The sequence below is a fragment of the Stegostoma tigrinum genome, chromosome 28 (genome assembly GCF_030684315.1).
Source record: "Stegostoma tigrinum isolate sSteTig4 chromosome 28, sSteTig4.hap1, whole genome shotgun sequence".
Taxonomy (NCBI): domain Eukaryota; kingdom Metazoa; phylum Chordata; class Chondrichthyes; order Orectolobiformes; family Stegostomatidae; genus Stegostoma; species Stegostoma tigrinum.
In genome coordinates, this window is record NC_081381.1 from 29,207,527 (window position 1) to 29,226,462 (window position 18,936).

Genomic DNA, 18,936 nt, shown 5'->3' on the forward strand with positions numbered 1-18,936 from the left:
TCCCCTTTTTCCACAGCACGTTACTTCTTCACACTTAAACATTACTTCCCTTTCACGAGACCATGTTGGTGCTGCCTGATTCTAAGTATAAGCAGTAACGTCTTTAATACCAGCTAATAACACTTTTCCCCCAGTATATGTTAAGCCAACTGTGTACAGTTCTGGTCTTCCCCAGTAGGAATGATGTTGTGAAACTAGGAAAGGGTTCAGAAAAGATTTATGAGGACGTTGCTAGGATTGGAGGGTTTGAGCTGTAGAGGGGCAATTTTCCCTGGAGAATCAGAGGCTAAAGGATAACCTTACAGAGGTTTATAAAGTCATGAATATGGTAAGTAGGCAAGGTCATTTCCCTTGGGTGGGGGAATCCAAAACTGGAGGGCATAGGTTTAAGATGAGCGAGGAAAGATTTAAAAGGGATCCAAGGAGCAACATTTTCACCCAGGTGGTGGTGCGTGTATGGAATGAGCTACCAGAGGAGGTGGAGGAGATGGATATAAGTACAACATTTAAAAAGCATCTGCGTGGATATACAAATAGGAAGGATTTAGAGAGATATGGGCCAAATGCTGACAAATGGGACTAGATGTATATAGGATAACTGATCAGCATGGACGAGCTGGAGCAAAAGATCTATTTTTGTGCTGTATATCTGTATGACTCTATAACTGGTCTTTTATTTCATTCTTTCAATTTCCCTCCCTTTCTAGAATAAATAAACAAAATTTGTTGTTTTCCAATCATAAGGGAGCTTCCCTGAATTTAGGGAATCTTGAAAAATTAAAACCATTGCAGTGCATTTTTTTTGGATCTCTAAACCACCAATACCTATTTAATGGCTTCAGCACTGATGAGCTGGGTGGCACTGAGTGACCTGTATATCTGTTCTAGTGACTAGAATGAACAAAACTGAATGGATATGTTTAGTCATGTTATCAAATTGGATTTTCCTTACATTTGGGTGAGTCCTTAGTTTGCATTTTAGAAATCTTAATTGAGGCAAAATGGCAGAAAAAAGAAGATATGAATTTATATTGGAATAAAGTTGACAAAAGATCTTGACAAAATCTGACAGAAGTGTAATAGTAAGAAAAGAAACATGCACTCGTGTAAGATTTTAATGTTTAAAATACCAGTTATAACAGCAAGTTAGTGTAAGCAAAATATAAAGGAGATTAACATGATTAACCAATTAATGTGATGCTTTTTTTGGGAGGAAAACTTGGTATAGACAGTATAAACTAAACAAAAGTTCTTTCATCTTCTTCCCCCTCTTCTCATACATAGTAGTATGAGGCAGACATAACACATGTTTACATTTGTTTCCCCAGCTCAGTTTTCCTGGAACAGCTCACCAGTTTCTTGCTCCAGACTGTAGTTTGAGGAGTGGCAGTCTTTCTGGCTGATTCTCTTACTCTTATAACCTGCCATGGGTGTTTTGGAAGGATTTTCAACTTGCCAATCAATTTGCCTGACTGTGTTATAGATGTACTTTCCACGCGCAACGAGACAAGGCTCAAAGACATAGCTTTGAAATCAAAGGCAAGGGCTCATCCACTGTGAAGCAAGGCTTAAACATTCAAGCACTTAGAATTTTAAAGGCATCAGGGCAAATTGATTCTTAGTTCTATTAATAGAATATAAAAGCAAGGAATTCTTATTGTTAAAATTAAATCACATTTCTTTAGAATAACTAAGGAGAAACTGTTTTCAAGGCAGATGGAATGATAGCCAGTGAACGTAAATTTTAAAATAATTGTCAAAGGAACTAGGAGGAGGAGAGGAAATTTCATGTGATATGGAATGCACGGTCTGAAGGGGTGTTGGATCCTGATTCAGTTGTACGATAACTTTCAAAGGGCAATTAGATATATACTAGAAAAGGAAAACATTTGCAGCGCTCTGATGAAAGAGCTGTGATGGGGAGGGAGTAGGAGTAATTAGATGGAAATTTCAGGGAGACAACCAACACAGTGTAGACCATTTGGCCTTCTCCTGTGCCTAAGATTTTGTGATTCAACGAACAGATTGCCTGGAGGCTATTTCAGGCTTGTAACCCATTTAAAAGTTTCTATGTCTAGGAATGCAGGGTTGGAGCACTTCACAGCAGAAGTTACACAGCTCTGTCTGACTCTGCCAGGATGTTCTTGGCATTTCGATATTAGATGAATCTTTACTAGTCCTTGTTTGAATTACAAGTATAGAGCAGCTGCCAACCTTTGCATTGCTGCAGGAAAGTTGAAGTTAGTTTTATTTTGTTATCAGCAGTGTAGCCTGTCTATGGTATGGCTGAGATAATTGGATTAAATATAATGATTACTGAGAGAGGCATATGCATGCTCTCATTTTGTGCTGGTTGAATTGGTTTACATTGTACAGAAACTGTAGCATGAGTGGCCACAACCCTGTTGTGATAATACTGCCACATCTAACCTTGGTGAGTACAGACACCTCCTGATTCCAGAAACACCAATGCCATTTGACAAAGCACTTTGTTTTGTTGAAGTAATTACTCATTAGTTTGTACACCTCAAGGTTCGTTCAGTAGTCTCTTGGCAACTCATAGGAATAGGAGTTGGCCATTCAGCCCAACAAACTTGTTCTATCAGTTGATAGGATTATGGCTGATCAAACACTTCAATACCTTTTGCTCACACTATCCCACAACCCTTTTATACCACTAGTAAACAGAAATCTATCATCCTGTACTCTATACCTTGCACCTATTCCTTTAAGTAATTTTCAGGAATCAATGAGGCCACCTCTCATTCTTCGAATACTCCAAGGAATACAAGCCCAGTTTGCCCAATCTCCCTTCACAGGTCAGTCCTGCCATCTCAGGAGCACATCTGGTGAACCTTTGTGCGCTCCCTGTATGATAGTAATATCTTCCCTGAGATAAGGAGATCAAAACTGCATACAGTACACCAGGTGTGGTCCAACCAATTAGAAGAGTACACCTGGTGTGATCCTGCTTATTGATCTGTGACCTCATCAAATCATAATCTTAACCTGTTTTTCCTCCCTCTCCAGCAAAAATACATTTAATGTTAATTTGCCTTCTCTCCTCTTACACATGCAAAGGCATATTTTTCTATCCTTGCAACAACTTCCAACCCAATTTAAAATCTGCAAGTTGGATTATGCCATGAGCAATTCTACTGAAGGAAATAAATGAATCCTCTACACTGAGGAATTGGGGGAGTGGGGAGATGTATTCAGCTTTGGACTCAGCAGTGAGAAAGTCTTTCAACTCAGATTTTGTAATGGAGATGCATTAGTAGCAGTCTGGGATTTTAGGCTTGGGAACAGAGTTGTCTTTCTGTTTGTCACAACTGGTGGGAATTGCAAACAATATTACAACATTACAACAACATTCCTGTGGTCTTTGCATTAAAATATCAGATCTCGGGAGTTTGGCAAATGGATGCTGCATAGTGTCTGGCTGGGATTTTCTGGATGGAATTGTCTTCCAATGAGAGTGTGGAATGGCCTGCTGTCCTGAGCTAGCTGATTTCAACTATGAAATTAATATTCAACAGCTTGGGAAGGAAAATAAAGTCAGCATACCCACATCGGTTCCTTGCCCATTGAGACTATTAGAAATGCACCATCATGGACATGAGATGAGGACTTAAATGAGCACTGCTGCAATGTCTCCTTTAATGGGAAAGCCTGCCTTATGAAGGATGGTGACTTGAACAGTGGACTGAGAATTACTGGAAACTATATCCTGCAAAGGCAAGGGGATGAAAACAGGCCAAAAAAATCTTATCTGAATTTACTGTGGACTTATAACAATAGAGTTATATTTACAGAATCTGTGTGTGGTAACATCAACCTCAGATCACAGATTCTCTTAAGAACTATTTCTATTAGAACCAGCCCTTGCTGGTGGAGAATAATCATCAGCCCAGGAATTTTGCACCTTACCCTGCGTGCGTTTCTTCCATCTGCCCTGTGTGTGGGGGTGTGTGTGTGTGTGTGTGTGTGTGTGAGTTTTGCACACCAGGCGGACAGACCTGGACCTGCCACAGATTATCGTTGTGGAATTTGAATGCGTATTTTATTGTGGTTTTCTTTTAACTTGATTTGCACCATATGTGGCTGAGATTTATCCCCCAGCCTGGAGCCCATTTAAAAAGGGAAATTTCTGGCTTATAAAATCCTGAGAAATCTTCTGACAAGTTCTGCTTCCAGATAGATACGTTTACAGATGACAGATTACAGAACTTGCTGTTCTTGTTATTGAAAACGTCAGTGTTGAGATCTGCAGTATTCAAAACTTAACTTTTTGAGGGAGTAGAATGTTCAGTCTGTGCCTGCTTTAGGAGTCCTCCAAGTTCCTGTTTTCTCTTCTGTTCTGGAAAGTGCAGGTTCTTCCTGAGTTACAGTTCCAAGGCATCTGCTATACTAGAATTCTTCGCTGATGCAAGTGACCATTTGTCATTTGTGTCCAGACAGTGACTCTCCAATTCTATTACCAGAAGGTTCCATTGTTTGTCCAGTGTTTCAGAAGGTGCCTCAAGCCTTCAGAGTTGTAAGCTAACCTCGAGTTGAAAGGCAATAGAGAATCGCACCCTCTCACTATTGCGCTCACAGCTACAGCAGGCATTTTCTCAAAGAATTTCTGAGATTGCAGTTGTGAACTCCTCAAATATCTGCTTTATTTGCTAGTATGCTTGCTTTTCTGTCTTTTGTTTTAATTTCCTCTTTCTTGCAGCAAGAGCCATCCATATCATGTAACACTGATCAACAGCACAGTTGCTGTGCTGATCTGAGGAAGGGTTGCTAGACTCAAAAGATTAACTGATTTCTCTGTACAGATGCTGCCAGACCTGCTGAGCTTTTCCAGCCATGTCGGTTTTTGTTCCTGATTTCCAGCACCCATAGTTGTTTCAGGTTTTTACTATGCTGATCTCACTTGTTAAAGGGTTTGCAAGAATTCATGTTGATTGATTCACTCTCTAATTTATATCCCTCTCCATGAACTGCGAACCAGCAAAGACAATACAGACTGTAGTAGTTTACAAAGTATTTCTTCCACCGTGTACACTGCAATGATATCACCTGTAGTTTAGTAAAAGGCTGTTAGACGCTTCAGAGGAGCATTCTCAACTAAATGTGACTCTGAGCCAAATAAGGAAATAAAGGCCAGGTGACTGAAACTTAGTGAAGTGTATAGATTCTTCAGGACTAAAAGAAAGAGATGGCAGCAGAGATATTTCAGGGGGGACTTCCTGAGCTTAAGGTTTGTACAGCTATAGCAGAGCAATAAAGATCAGGAATACCTAAGAGGCAAGAACAGTACAAAAAATCAACCCAAACCAGTTACTCCATAACAGGTATCTAACTGAGTGGTCATATACATTCACATTACTGACATGAGTCAAATCCTGGGGCTACGCACAATGTGGAAGAATAAACCACGTGTGACACCAGTTCGATATAATGTAACAAATGTATTTTTGTGCTTGAAATGGTTTCCTCCAACAGTAAGTGGAGCATGCATATTGTTCAATTAATGATAGAGCCCCTATGAAATTAGCAATCCATTACAAAAATGGGAATATGTTTCCCCTATTATACCCAATAATATGAAATGTTGGGAACAGAGATTGTGTGAGGAAATTCTCTGACAGTTACATAAGTAGGAAATGCAACTTAGTCCCAGTTTGTCAGTGGGCTGGAAGATGTTTAGAATATGCAGGGCTGGTCCTCAAATGTTTTCAAACAACTTCGTATAATGCTAATTTTTACGCCTTCATTGTTTTCTCATTGTAAAATGACCCAATCTTCTTGAATATTCTGACAAAATTCTGCTCAGTATGTGGAAAAATTTATACACCTCTTCATGAACTCTAATAAAACTATAGATTTGAAGGAGGCCAGTAATTAGAAAACATTTATGCATGTGGTCTGGCCCTTAACCAGTACTTCCCAATCTCATTCCTGATGTTATCCCATTTTAGTGCTTTAGACTTCAGAAGAGCTCCAAAGTGAAAATTGTCAGTGAGGTGGAATGATGAAGAGGGTTGTTGACGAAGATTTGCATGGGGTACAGATATCGAGCAATGTGTTGTGGAAATCAATCTACAAAAATTGAAAATCTGCTATCTTACTGATTTGTGTTAGTGGCAGCGATGGGGCTTCGGAGCACACAGCATAAATGCCAGGGCTCTTCTCAAGCACTCTCTGTATCATGGAGTTCAGAGGATCACAGTTGTCCTTCATGAGAACAGAAACACAGTGACAAACAGCTGATAGAAACGTTCTTGTTTAAGCAAAGTGTGTTCAGGGATCTCCTTCTTCCTGCAAGCAATAGGCTTTATTGAATGGACAAAATAAGACAAGAGTCCTTCACACAGGAATTTATCTGACATGTCTTGTGTTATTTTAAAAAGGTAGTACTCAAACATGGAAACATTCTCTTTTTGCTATGAAAAACCTTCAATAGAGTTGTCACATTTATGTGAGCTATATCATCAGATCTTGTCCTGCTGTTCAAAGTGCTGTTAATGTGATTTATTGATTCTTATCTCAGTTGGAATGAGTATAAACAGCAAAAGCTTGATGCCTTGTTTGGTGAATCCTTATAAGGAAAATATAAGCCTCGCAAGATTTTAGCTTATTCAGGACACAAGTGAGGTATTTAATACAGTATTATACTCTCAATAGTGACGTATTTCTGACTTAAGCATGTATTGGAGAACTCAATGGCTGGTTTCATGCATTCAAACACTATTAGAATGAGGAGCTGGAACATTATGAATGTTGAGGGAGAGCATGTGTGACATTACCTAGGGATGAGCAATTGGCGACGCTCACATTCTGTGGAAACAGAATGAATGCAAACAATTTCCAAACACTTGACAGCACTCACTCTTATTGGGGGTGGGGTGTGATGTAGATGATAAGGCTCTGCAGGTAATCACAGTCCTCTGAGACACTGCCTGCGAATGTTAATCATCTCAAATTATTCAGTGTCACCGCCCCCCCATACATATCTAAATAGATTTCTGATCATCATTAAGCAAGAAAGTGTAATCCAAAAGGTTTCCTTTTACTTCATTTGACAAGGAATTATTGATTTATTGTAAATGACAATTTGTGTGTTGTACAAATGTTAAATATTCATTGTGTATGAATGTGCTAAACAAGTTCAGAATAAGCCAATACTCCTGATCAATTAACCTACACCAATGGGGGCTCAGCACAAACACACTTTATGCACTTTTGGAAAGATACAACAATGTTTCACGTTAGTGTGTCCCCTCTACGAACTCAGTGATGTGTAAATGGCCTACTCCCACTCCTATTTCCCATGTTCCTATCTTTCACAGCACTGAAGTCACCCATCATGTTCATTATTCTAGAATGTCTCCTATCCATAGCCTTGAAATCCTTCCTAAACTGTTGTAACAACCTTTGCTGCTGTGACGATAGAGCCTTTAGTGTTGCTTTGCCTATGGCTCTATTCCTGTTGCTTTCTCAGTCTGACCATGGAGTGGTGAGGTATAATAAGTAGGTGAGCATGTTTTCTGTGAAGATGCAAGAGTCACTACAGGAGGTTGTCCTCGGTGGCAAGCCTGTCAAAATGGTTGCCTCTGTGGAGGGTTCCTGCTGGAGGTGGTCATGTTCTTCTGCTTTTATGACCTTCTCCTTAGTTTTGATTGTGTATGATACCAGTCCTGTTTGTTTTTAAAGGATGACTCCCAGTGTCCCGGAGAACTGTCACTGAAGTGCCTTACGTGGACCGTATCTCCCTCCTGGTAATTTTTGAGACCAAGGGAAAGCTTTAACTCCATTGTGTTCCTTGGATTCGGAGCCCCTTTCAGCTTCTTTTTGACAGGGTATAATCCGTCCTTGTTGACTGTACTTGAGAAATGTTACTTCGTTTACCTGGTGCGCACATATTTTTCCCTTTTTATGCAAATGCCAGCCTCGGAAAATACTGTAAGGCCTCCTTCAAGTTCTTCACATTGCCTTTTGCAGTAGCCTCTGAGATTAAAATGCCAACCAGACTGACTACCAGCCTGGTCACCCCTAGGAGGATGTTCTTCATTACCCTTTGAAAGATGGTACAAATTGAAGCTACCTCAAAGAATGTGAGTACTTGTCCAGTTCTGTGAGTATTTACAGTGATGTACTTCTTGGATGACTCTTTAAAACTCCACTTGGAGATAGGAATGGCTCATATTCAGTTTAGGAATATGTGACCTCCAGCCAGCTTTTCATAGAAGTCTTGGATGCGTGACATAGAGTATCTGTCTAAGCAGGATATTCTGTTGATTGACAGTGCATAAACCCACAGTTGGACCAAGTTGTCAGGTTTTGCAGTTGGGATGACTAAACAATCCCATACTTTTTCCCAAAGTGCTGACTGATACTCAGTGTTCTGCCAATTTCTGCAGTCTCATCAAGAAGTCAGTAAACTGGTTCCCCAGGAAGTCTATTTGGTGTGTTAGACCTTTTACACAACAGTATAAACAGATGGTTTGGGGTCATAGAGTCTGCTACCACATCTCAGTTTGTCAAAGGATTTTGACCGCTGGTTGCTGGGTATGATAAACTGTTTCTGATGCTGAAAGTTCAGACCCCATGAGTGGTCAGGAGAATGACTTTTTGTCAAAGATCCCTTTCTATCCATTGGCATGCCAAAACATCTCATTCTTTCAGCACACTGGTGCCCTTTCTTCACTCCCGCATCATAGGTTCCAGTTTCCCAAACAGTGACATTTTCAGTATTTGTCCATCACAATCTTACTAGATTCTTTGAAAGGTAAGGCTGTCTGAAACTTGTGTAAAACACAGGAAGTCCAACTGGAAAGGAGCCTCATTTATTGTTGAAAATAGAGCTATTACTCATGGTGTACATAGGCTAGCCCCAACCCTAGACAGACAGTTTCACAGACCCTTCTGTAGTTCTGCTTTATAGGCCATGTCACCAAGGGAGTTCGTAGTCACCTAGCTTCACAGGGAGATTAATTAATAATCCGTCATGGGTCTTATAGGTGTTATCATAACGGTGGTGTTGAGAATTGAACATGATTCTCCAGGAGCGTCCTCTACTTGTATAAAGGCTTAATTTTTGAATGACATATTTGTATATGTGGGAATTAATTTGTAAGTGAATAATTCTGCTGTTCTTGCACCTATTCCCCACTCTCTGAAACATGACAGTGGCATAGGAGATAAATGTCTTTGTGTTTGCCACTTACTGAAATGGGGCTAAATTATAGCCATCACCGTACCCTTGCATCCAGGTAGGTTTCTGTACAGAACCATGGTGTTGCTGAAGTTCTGACAGTTGCCAGTATTTGTGCCTCAGTAACTCTCTTGAGCAAGACTAATTCCAGCTATGATATTTCACATTGTTATCTGGGTTTGAGGTGTGTTCAGAAGCAATAATTTAACTGTGTGTATTGTGAGGTAACCATAAGGAAATGGAACAAGTACTGCACTAAGCATTCAGGGTTGGATTACAACCACTTATTATGTTAGGCGGGACTATTAGTAGAGCCATCCTGTGAGTGTCAAATTGATCGTTCTGTCACTTGATGATAGGCCCAAAATGTATTTTCAGTGTTTTCCCCTTTTTTAAAGGTCTTGGGGTTGAGATGTGATGACTCACTGGCCCTTTATCCAGGCCACCACAAGCAAGCTGCTTTAAGAACTTTCCGAAGACAGATTGAGTCCCTGTAGCTACCTCCGCTTTCTCCACTCTAATCATTTAGTGTGAAATCAAATCTTGATATCACGTGTCAACTTGTGTGCCTTCCAGTTACTTCATGTCTTTCAACAGAAAGTCTTTGTTCTTGGGATGTGGAACTGCTGTGTGTTTAGGAACAGTGCCAATGAAAAAAAAGTGATCTCAATAAAAGAAACATCCAAAACTTGAGCAGCGCAGTCACAGATTGGAGCTCAGTCCAGTGATACTTGCATGTGTTGTACGCATGCACAGTTCTTACATTTGTGCAGCCATGAGCCCCAGAGGGCTTTGGCAATTGCCTAGGTTGAGATTAAAATGTCTCCTATTTTCTCTTGCTCTTCTCAAGTTTGGTACTCTTGTCCTTCAGCCATTGATTCGAGTCCCTCTTCCAGGACTTGAGTGTACAATGTAGGATGCAAACCTCTAGGAGGTACCACCTATGGAATACTAAGTCATAGATCCAATCGTACTATGTGAGGAATGCATAACAGGACCTTCTCCTGGGCTTGTGCCTAATAGTCCAGCCTTTGCTGACTTCTGCCGGGTCAGTTTAACGATCATTTGTCTCACTGACCATTCAGTGGGTTGTAACTATGTGTATATTGGCTGCCAGGTTGGCATACAGAACTACTGTAGATGGACATTTAAGAGCATTTGACGGTGAAACCTGACAACAGGGTGATGAGCTCGATAAGAACAAGCCCCTTTCCTTCTTTATGAACTTTGAGGCAAAAGTTTTGCTGAAGTGATGTAGGTATCAGCATTGGGTGTGCTCTCAGGTAGTCAGCATGCTATGGGTGGCAGGACATGCTCTGCAATATTGCTTGGCAAAGGCAATAGAGAGCCACATGCCTTCCAAATGGCCACCCCTCTGGTGCCTCACCAGGGCCACTGAGGCACGCAGCCAAGGCCAACGGTGCCTCTTTTAACGTGGAGGGGGAGTGAGCATTGAAACAAATTCTTTTGTCAACCTGGAGAATGGTGGCAATCCCCCTGCATTGTAGCCATGAACGTGCCATTTGCTGAGATGTCTCTGTCCATCTGTCTGTACCTTGGACAGCAGAGTAGCTCAGTGTTTAGCTTGCTGCCTCAGCACCAGGGGACCCGGGTTTGATTCCACCTTTTGAGAGAATGTGCAAACTCCACACAAACACACACGTTCTCCTTGTGACTGCATGGGTTTCGATGGGATGCTCCAGTTTCCTCCCACAGTCCAAAGACGTACAGGTTAGGTGGATTGAACATGCTTATGGTGGGGTCTGGGTCTAGGTGGAAGCTCTTTGGAAGGTTGGTGCAGTCTTGGTGGGCTGAAAGACCTCCTTCTGCACTGTAGGGATTCTATGATTTTTAAAGGAAAACCAGCAAAACTTGTAGCTGAACATATCAGTCATTCTGGAGCTCCGGTTAAAGTATACAAGATAAGTCGGTCAAGTATGTGTTATTCACAAATTTGACCTTTTTTTTTCTGAAACCAAAATGCTAGCATCCTGGGGAAAAACTCAGCCTTAATTAGATCATTGGTTATTTTAAATTGGCTGCCAGTCCCTACTCAGCTAGCAGCCAAGCCAGGAATGTCCTTAGCAGTGAGACTGCTCAAAGTCTCACCCCAATATAGCTGCCAGTGCTTTACTGCTGCCACACTAACCTCTCTAGTTACGCACACAAAGCCTGTAGAATTCTGCTGTGAGGGTCCTGCCCTCTCATGGACCAAAAGCTAAATGAAGTCCATGCATTGAGCAATGTCAGCAAACTTTCCTGCAGCGTTGTCACCAAATACTAGGATGCAGCTGGTCTGATAAACCTTTGTGAAGTGAGAGAGCATTTTTCATCAGTACCTTCAAAACCCAGTAATTATAGCAATATGTGTACTACACTTAAGGGAAACAGTGGGAGAGGAAAATACAAAGGCATATTTCACTCATGAATATTTGAGTTTCTTCTCGTCTTCCAAGTATTTTCCATTCTCCATGAAAAGTGGATACAGAAGCCTGGCAAACTATGCAAATGCTGCTTCTTTTAGCAAAGTTGCTCAAATTTTCCTCACTTTGGACTACAGACACAGCTGTAAACTGGTTCATAAGGTTCTCTGCATTCAGACGATAAAAACATCTGTTTAAAGCTGCTTAATAAAATGACATTTGAAAACATCCATCTGGCTTCTTCAGAGTTTTAGTTGAATGTCGAGAGACAAATCGGAAACAAAAGTTTGTGTGTGAAGAGAAGTTGGTGTTTTATATATTTAAACAAATGTGCAAACTGTTTAGGGTTATGGGCAATTACACCACCATTTCCCAGCAATAAAAGGCTCCTGAAGTTGCATTGTGTTCCTGGTGAAAGAAAGGTTCGAGAGGACACCCTCTTTCACTAAATATTGCCGTTTGGAAAACCTCCATAGAACATTGCTTCATTTCCTGAGTCTCACTTCTCAGCTAGGAATATAGCAGAGGAACCCTTGTGAGGTGAAACCATATGTTCTTTTCCTCCAGCATCTTTCCTTGACCTCACACTGTGGGTCTCCTTACCTCCTGTTACTTGAGAAATCACAATTGACAGTTTGATTATGTAAAACCTTAAACATTTTTCATGTCAAGTGGTTCTCCCTGCCTTTCACAAAGTCTTTAGCAGGTTTAAAGCCTCCAACAAAATAGCAAAGCAAGGAATTGTGATCTGAGGATTAAGTGCATATTTGATACCATTGCTGATAGTAATTCCCAAGCTGTTTCTCACTAAGTGTCAAGCTTTTAAAATCCACTTGGTGTCACCTAATCCTTACTTCTGATAAAAGTTGCCACGTGTTTACTCTCTCCAATCTTGAATATGTGTGACAAGATGGACCACAGCCCATCACCTTGATTTGTAGTACAGAGATGTTACTGGACTGAATACTGCGCTGCAACTTACTGATCTGTGTTTTCACCAAACGCTAGAATGCGGTGCAGAAGCTCCGGCCGGTCAATGAAGTCGATATCTCGATCTCCAGTCGTACTGATAGTGGTGTCCATGCCTTGTGTAATTCTGCTCACCTCGATATTCAGAGAAAGGAAGGAAAGCCACCATTTTCAGCGGAGCTCCTTGTTGATGCACTGAACTTCCATTTGAAACCCGAGCCGATCAGGTTAGTTGAGAGCGTAGGCTGATGTGATAGTGCAAAAGCCATCACTAAAACAAATTGGTATGGATTGAACTCCAGCTGTAGCGATGGTTTCTGAAGAAGCTGCTTTTTTTTAATCTGTAATATTCTTAGATCAGTGCCAGTGAACTTAGGCGGGAACTTTTCTCCTTAATTTTATATGTTACTCAATTGCCAATAATAACAAAAAGCAAAACAGAGATGCATTTCAACAAAATTTAACGATTTTTACGAGAAAAGTCAGTTGAATGATACTTTCCCGCGAGTACAGTGTTAAAAGAAGTTTAAACAATATGAAACAAGCCATTTAATTACCAATAAAGTTGGATCAATTGAGGTTGAAAACTGCTTCAGTCTTTATTACGCTACAGACTCCAGACCCTGAAGCAGGGAAAATAATATTGTATCCAAAGTCTGCCAGCCCTGCAACACCACAACCCCATCCCCTGTCACCACAAACAGTTCTCCAAGTTGTGATTCTACTTGCACTCTGGTGTCCAATTCTAGAGATTACTTTGTTCAGCAATAGAGGACAGGTAATGATCAATAATTTAAATTCATCCTCACAAGGAGAATGGTGTTTAAAAGTGTTTCGTAATTTGAGGTGTTCACCTTCTGTCATGGAATCTTGAAATACCTCAACAGCCTGACGAATCTCATCAGTTATTGAATTCTGACTGGCTTGAAGAAAGTTACATTTTTTTTAGACTGATCAATATCACAGCTGCAAGAGTGATTGTACAAGGGCTGTTCTCTGGAATAACACATTACTGCTTTGATGAAAATGTTATCTTTAATGAGCAAAATTCAATCAACATTCATAACACTATTTGAAAGGGATGGAATTGGATAGGCAGGGCTTAAATGTAGCCAGTCTTTTTATCAATCATAATCATTTCTGTAAATAGCCTCATTATTATATTTACCGGGGATAAGGTGCCCACAACTTTTTTTATTTGAATAAAATCCTGAGAACAGCAAAATGATTTGCAGTATGGATTACTGGGTGAAAGCGTTACATGTCCCTGTGTCTCCCTGGCTGATATCTTAAAATAAAGGTCTGTTCAGGCTTTGAAGGCTGTGATCGTCAGCTTGGCTATTTTCTTTTGTGTTGTCTACAAAAATGCATTTTGAAGAAACATTTTAAAATCTTTTCTGACCTAAGATTCCTATCTCTGCGCAGCAATTTGAGTGTTTCGGAAATTATCTGAAGAACAACGAGGCAGTTAATTTGCAACTATTTTTAAAGTAGTTTTTTTAATCTTCCAGAATGCATATCATGTTGAACCACAGAGTTTAAAGAATTAGCAATCTAGCATGAAAATAATGTGCAAATGTTATAGGTTGCTGCTAAGGCCTCAGCTGAAATGTTAGGTCCAATTTTGTGCCCCATTCTTTTAGGAAGCATGTCTTGGATGGGATGCTTGTAAAAGTGGTCGAGGCAGGTTTGAGAAGCCATTGCAAAAAGAAACAGTGGTTGTATATATGAAATAAAACAAAACACATCACTGATGAAAGCACAGTTGAGTGAGGCTGATCGGATGGAGTTTTCAAATACCCAGTATTTGCATGATGGGCTAAATGGCCTCATTTACCTTATTATTCTGTTTACCTTATTAAGCAGCAAGAAAGCTTGAACACTTAATTCCTAAATATGAAAGAGCACCGTGCCTCTCCTGCTTGACTCTTGCTGGGCTTTAATCTCAAGGCCATTGGCATCTCTCCACTTCCTCTCCCAAGTTGTCTTTCTTTGTCTGTGAACTTTGACAGTGAAGTTTTGCTAAATATTTGACAGTTGAGGCCCAACTGTTAAATCCTAACTTGTTCTCACGTAGATGCCTTTTCAGCAAAGAATGGCTATGTAGGAATCATGAGCAGAAACCTTGGCTTATTTTTCTTCCTAATGCTGGGTTTGATTGATTCAGCAACAGCAGTTAATCACAGTAGGCTGTATTAACCCACGGACCTTAGCATGATTCAGTTCCATTCCGGTATAAGTAAGTCATCAGAGTAGGTGATTGCCAGAGGATTTAACCACAGGATCCAAGGTTAAGTATGTATTGCAGTCAGAAAGCTGAATGACTTCTGGTGCCTTTGTCAAATATTTTTAATGGTGTTTTTGTCAAAACTAATATCACTGAAGTGACATTAAAAATCCAACTTGAGGACCAGCCAACAGCAATTGAAATCCAACAGTATCTCGAATGAAGAGAGATAATGGGAACTACAGATGCTGGAGAATCCAAGATAACAAAGTGTGAAGCTGGATGGACACAGCAGGCCAAGCAGCATCTCAGGAGCACAAAAGCTGATGTTTCAGGCTTAGACCCTTCATCGGAGAGGGTTCTGAAATAAATAGGGAGAGAGGGGGAGGCGGACCGAAGATGGATAGAGGAGAGGATAGGTGGAGAGGAGAGTATAGGTGGGGAGGTAGGGAGGGGATAGGTCAGCCCGGGGAGGATGGACAGGTCGAGGAGGCGGGATGAGGTTAGTAGGTAGGAAATGGAGGTGCAGCTTGAGGTGGGGATAGGTGAGAGGAAGAACAGGTTAGGGAGGCGGGGACGAGCTGGGCTGGCTTTGGGGTGCAGTGGGGGTTCGAAGGAATGGGAGGGGGGGAGTTAAAATGGTTCACGACTGGGAGGTGCAGTTGTTTATTGCGAACCGAGCGGAGGTGTTCCGCAAAGCGGTCCCCAAGCCTCCACTTGGTTTCCCCAATGTAGAGGAAGCCACACCGGGTACAGTGGATACAGTATACTACATTGGCAGATGTGCAGGTGAACATCTGCTTTAATATAGAAAGTCATCTTGGGGCCTGGGATGGGGGTGAGGGAGGTGGTGTGGGGGCAAGTGTAGCACTTCCTGCGGTTGCAGGGGAAGGTGCCGGGTGTGGTGGGGTTAGAGGGGAGTGTGGAGCAGACAAGGGAGTCATGGAGAGAGTGGTCTCTACGGAAGGCAGACAAGTGTCACAATGATGCCACCCGAAGGAACCCAAAGTTGCAGGAACAGCAACTCCTATTCTGCTTGGGAACCCTGAAGCCCAATGGTATCAATGTGGACTTCACAAGCTTCAAAATCACCCCTCCCCCACTGCATCCCAAAACCAGCCCAGCTTGTCCCCACCTCCCTTACATGTTCTTCCTCTCACCTATCCCCTCCTCCCACCTCAAGCCACACCTCCATTTCCCACCTACTAACCTCATCCCACCCCTTTGACCTGTCCGTCCTCCCCGGACTGACCTATCCCCTCCCCACCTATACTCTCCTCTCCACCTATCTCCTCCTCTATCCATCTTCGGTCCGCCTCCCCCTCTCTCCCTATTTATTTCAGAACCCTCTCCCCATCCCCCTCTCTGATGAAGGGTCTAGGCCCAAAATGTCAGCTTTTGTGTACCTGAGATGCTGCTTGGCCTGCTGTGTTCATCCAGCTTCCAGCTTCACACTTTGTTGTCTAGCATCTTGAATGAAGACTCTCCTAACAGAAGGGCATAGACAACAGAGGATAGTTCACAAAGTTACCCAGGCCATGGCGAAAGCTTCAACGCTATCTCCATGTTTTTCAAAGAATCTTTAAAAATCAAAAATCAGGGCTCATTCTGTAGGATATGGTGAACAGAGGCAGTATATGTGAGAACAGTACATGGTTGTCAAACTGCATTGGCTCTTTGCCAGACCTTCCAGTAATGTCTTTAAGTTATTACATTAAGTGATGAGTCCGCATAGATTTTTTTCCTGTAATGTGTCCTAATCAATAGGTTGTCTCTGTCCAGTAAACCAATTGAAACTTATACTCTGATTCCAAAATTTGCAAGCATTTTGTTATAGGACTGGAAGAGAACTTTACACTTTTAAACTTGATATAATGTCCATGTGTTGGAAATTGTGTTAGAATTGAAGCACCACCCCTAATTGGCTTGTCATTGGCTGGGCAATGGTACTCTTACTTCTGAATCAGAGGGTCAAAGATACAAGTGACACTTGAAAGATTTGAGCACATAATTTTGGCTGACACTACATTGCAGTGCAGGAGCTATATTCTTGAAATTGCCGTCTTTCATTATACTAGATTTCCCATTTGCTTTCTCAAATGAAAGCATAGCATGGAAGTTTTCATTTCCACAGTTGAGGGTGACATTTACCTCTCAACCAACGTTGCCAAAAAAACCTGATCTGGTCATTTGCCCTTTTTGTGGAAACTTGCTGTGCACATCTTGGATTTCCACACTTTGAAAATGCTTCTCGGGATGTGAAGAACTTTAGGACATGTTATGTCAGTGAAGATGCTTGCAATTTATGGTCTTTAATGCCTTTAAGAATTGACTGAACAGTTATCGACACCCTTAGAAGAATATCAGGACTACGGCCAAGAAACTTGATAATATGTGCTTGTTTTTCCAGTGCAAAACTTGTGGTGAGGCGTCCAATGTGATGAATGTGGAATGCATGTTCAGCATAAGTATGAAGGGCACATTGGTCAAGAAAGATTGAGAGACAACAGGGCTCTGTGCCTGAAGCTTTAGGCTTTTTGGATCTTCAAATAGGCAGAAGGGATAAGCATCAGTTTGAAGCTTCCTATTGAAACAGCTGAGCTGTTGATCCCAGAAAGTGTGATCCATATGTGGCCTTTCCAGTAGCAGTGCTGGAGTCCTTCATCAAAAATATTTGTTCTTTTTATTTGGGAAGATATCTCTGCATGGAGCTGGGAGATACACTACAGCTTCTCCCTGACACCACTGCAGTACTGAAGCTTGTGCTGGCACTTCCTGAACACCTCTGTTTCATAGGCTAGAATATAAAATTCCATTCTTCCAGTTCAATTATATCTTGAATTTCAGCTTTCAGTTTTAGACTTTGATGTTGTCTGTGTGAATGCATGGTCTGATGAGGTGCAATCTCAGCTGCTTCATAATATTTAACGTGTTGACATTGCTATACCAAAGAAAATGCACTCTTTAACCATGTGGACATTAACATTTTGGGTGCTATCCACAATTTATTCTAATTTAAGCTTATCACTATTTGTACTAGTGACAATATTTTCATTTTGGGTCATGGAAGGGCATATTTATTGCCCTCTCCTAGTTTCCCTGGGAAGCAAAGAATATGAATTGTGAATTGTGAATCAGTTCCCATTATCATTGAATTGTGAATAAACCTTGTTGGCTCACGCACAATGGGGTAGCCGATTCCCTTCCCTGGATGTTAGTTAGTCTGGTCATTTTAAGCACATTTTCCAGGTGGCACACTGTAAATTGCCTACCTAAGTATTTCCTGTGAAGGATCCAGGGCTTCACATGGGGAGACAATATCACTAACAAAGAGGTATTAGAAGACATAGATCAGCAGCATCTGCAGGATATTGTGACAGAGGAACAAATGAGACTGACAAGACGTGTTTTGCTTCCTGGGTACCAGACTAAAATGGACATCACCAGATAGAAGATGATGATGGGGCAGATCAAAGAAGACCTGCTTTACCACATTTTTAGGAGGATTTTCAAGAGCAGGACACAACCTGGGCTGGAGGAAAAGAGATTGCGTTGGACCAAGGCCAGTGACAGAGTCTTGCTCCTCATGATCCCACACAGGACCAAAGGAAGTAAGTCTTACTAAGAAAGAATTCAGCTTCCCAACTTGTTATGGGACATGAGTTCAGATCCTGTAAATTTCTAGTCTAGTCCCAATAACCATGGTACCATTTTATCCATTGAAGTGTAGTCTAGCATGATAATATCCTTGATCAGTATTTGTGATTTGCGTTTCTTAGTATTCAGTGGTGAATGATCAGGTCTGGAAAACCTGATTGACCTTTACTCACTCTAACTAATGGTACTGAAATGAATTGCCATACCCAGTCTCTGATCAGGTCTCATAACAAACTGATTTTGGAAACTGGGATCTATCTGGACTGCGTAACTGGGAACCATGCTGGCTGACACAATTACTGACTTAGTTTGTAGAAGGAATTGAATTGACTGTGATCCAGTCATTACCCAACTTGGCCTGTGGCGTTGAAAATTTTGATTCATTTGATATATGAGCTTGCTAGAAACTGAGAAACTTGTGCTTTTTACAGTCTGTATCACTCTATCAAAGCCCA

At 41.3% G+C, this 18,936-nt stretch overlaps 1 protein-coding gene across 4 annotated transcripts in view; it reads left to right on the forward strand.

The window, feature by feature from the left end:
• pusl1 (pseudouridine synthase like 1) overlaps positions 1–18,936 on the forward strand; it is a 101,882-nt gene that overhangs the window by 9,619 nt on the left and 73,327 nt on the right. For all 4 annotated transcript variants that reach the window (XM_048561767.1, XM_048561764.1, XM_048561768.1 and 1 more), the window contains exon 4: positions 12,637–12,824. In XM_048561767.1, the coding sequence (XP_048417724.1) occupies positions 12,637–12,824 (188 nt within the window). The remainder of the gene's footprint in view (positions 1–12,636; positions 12,825–18,936) is intronic.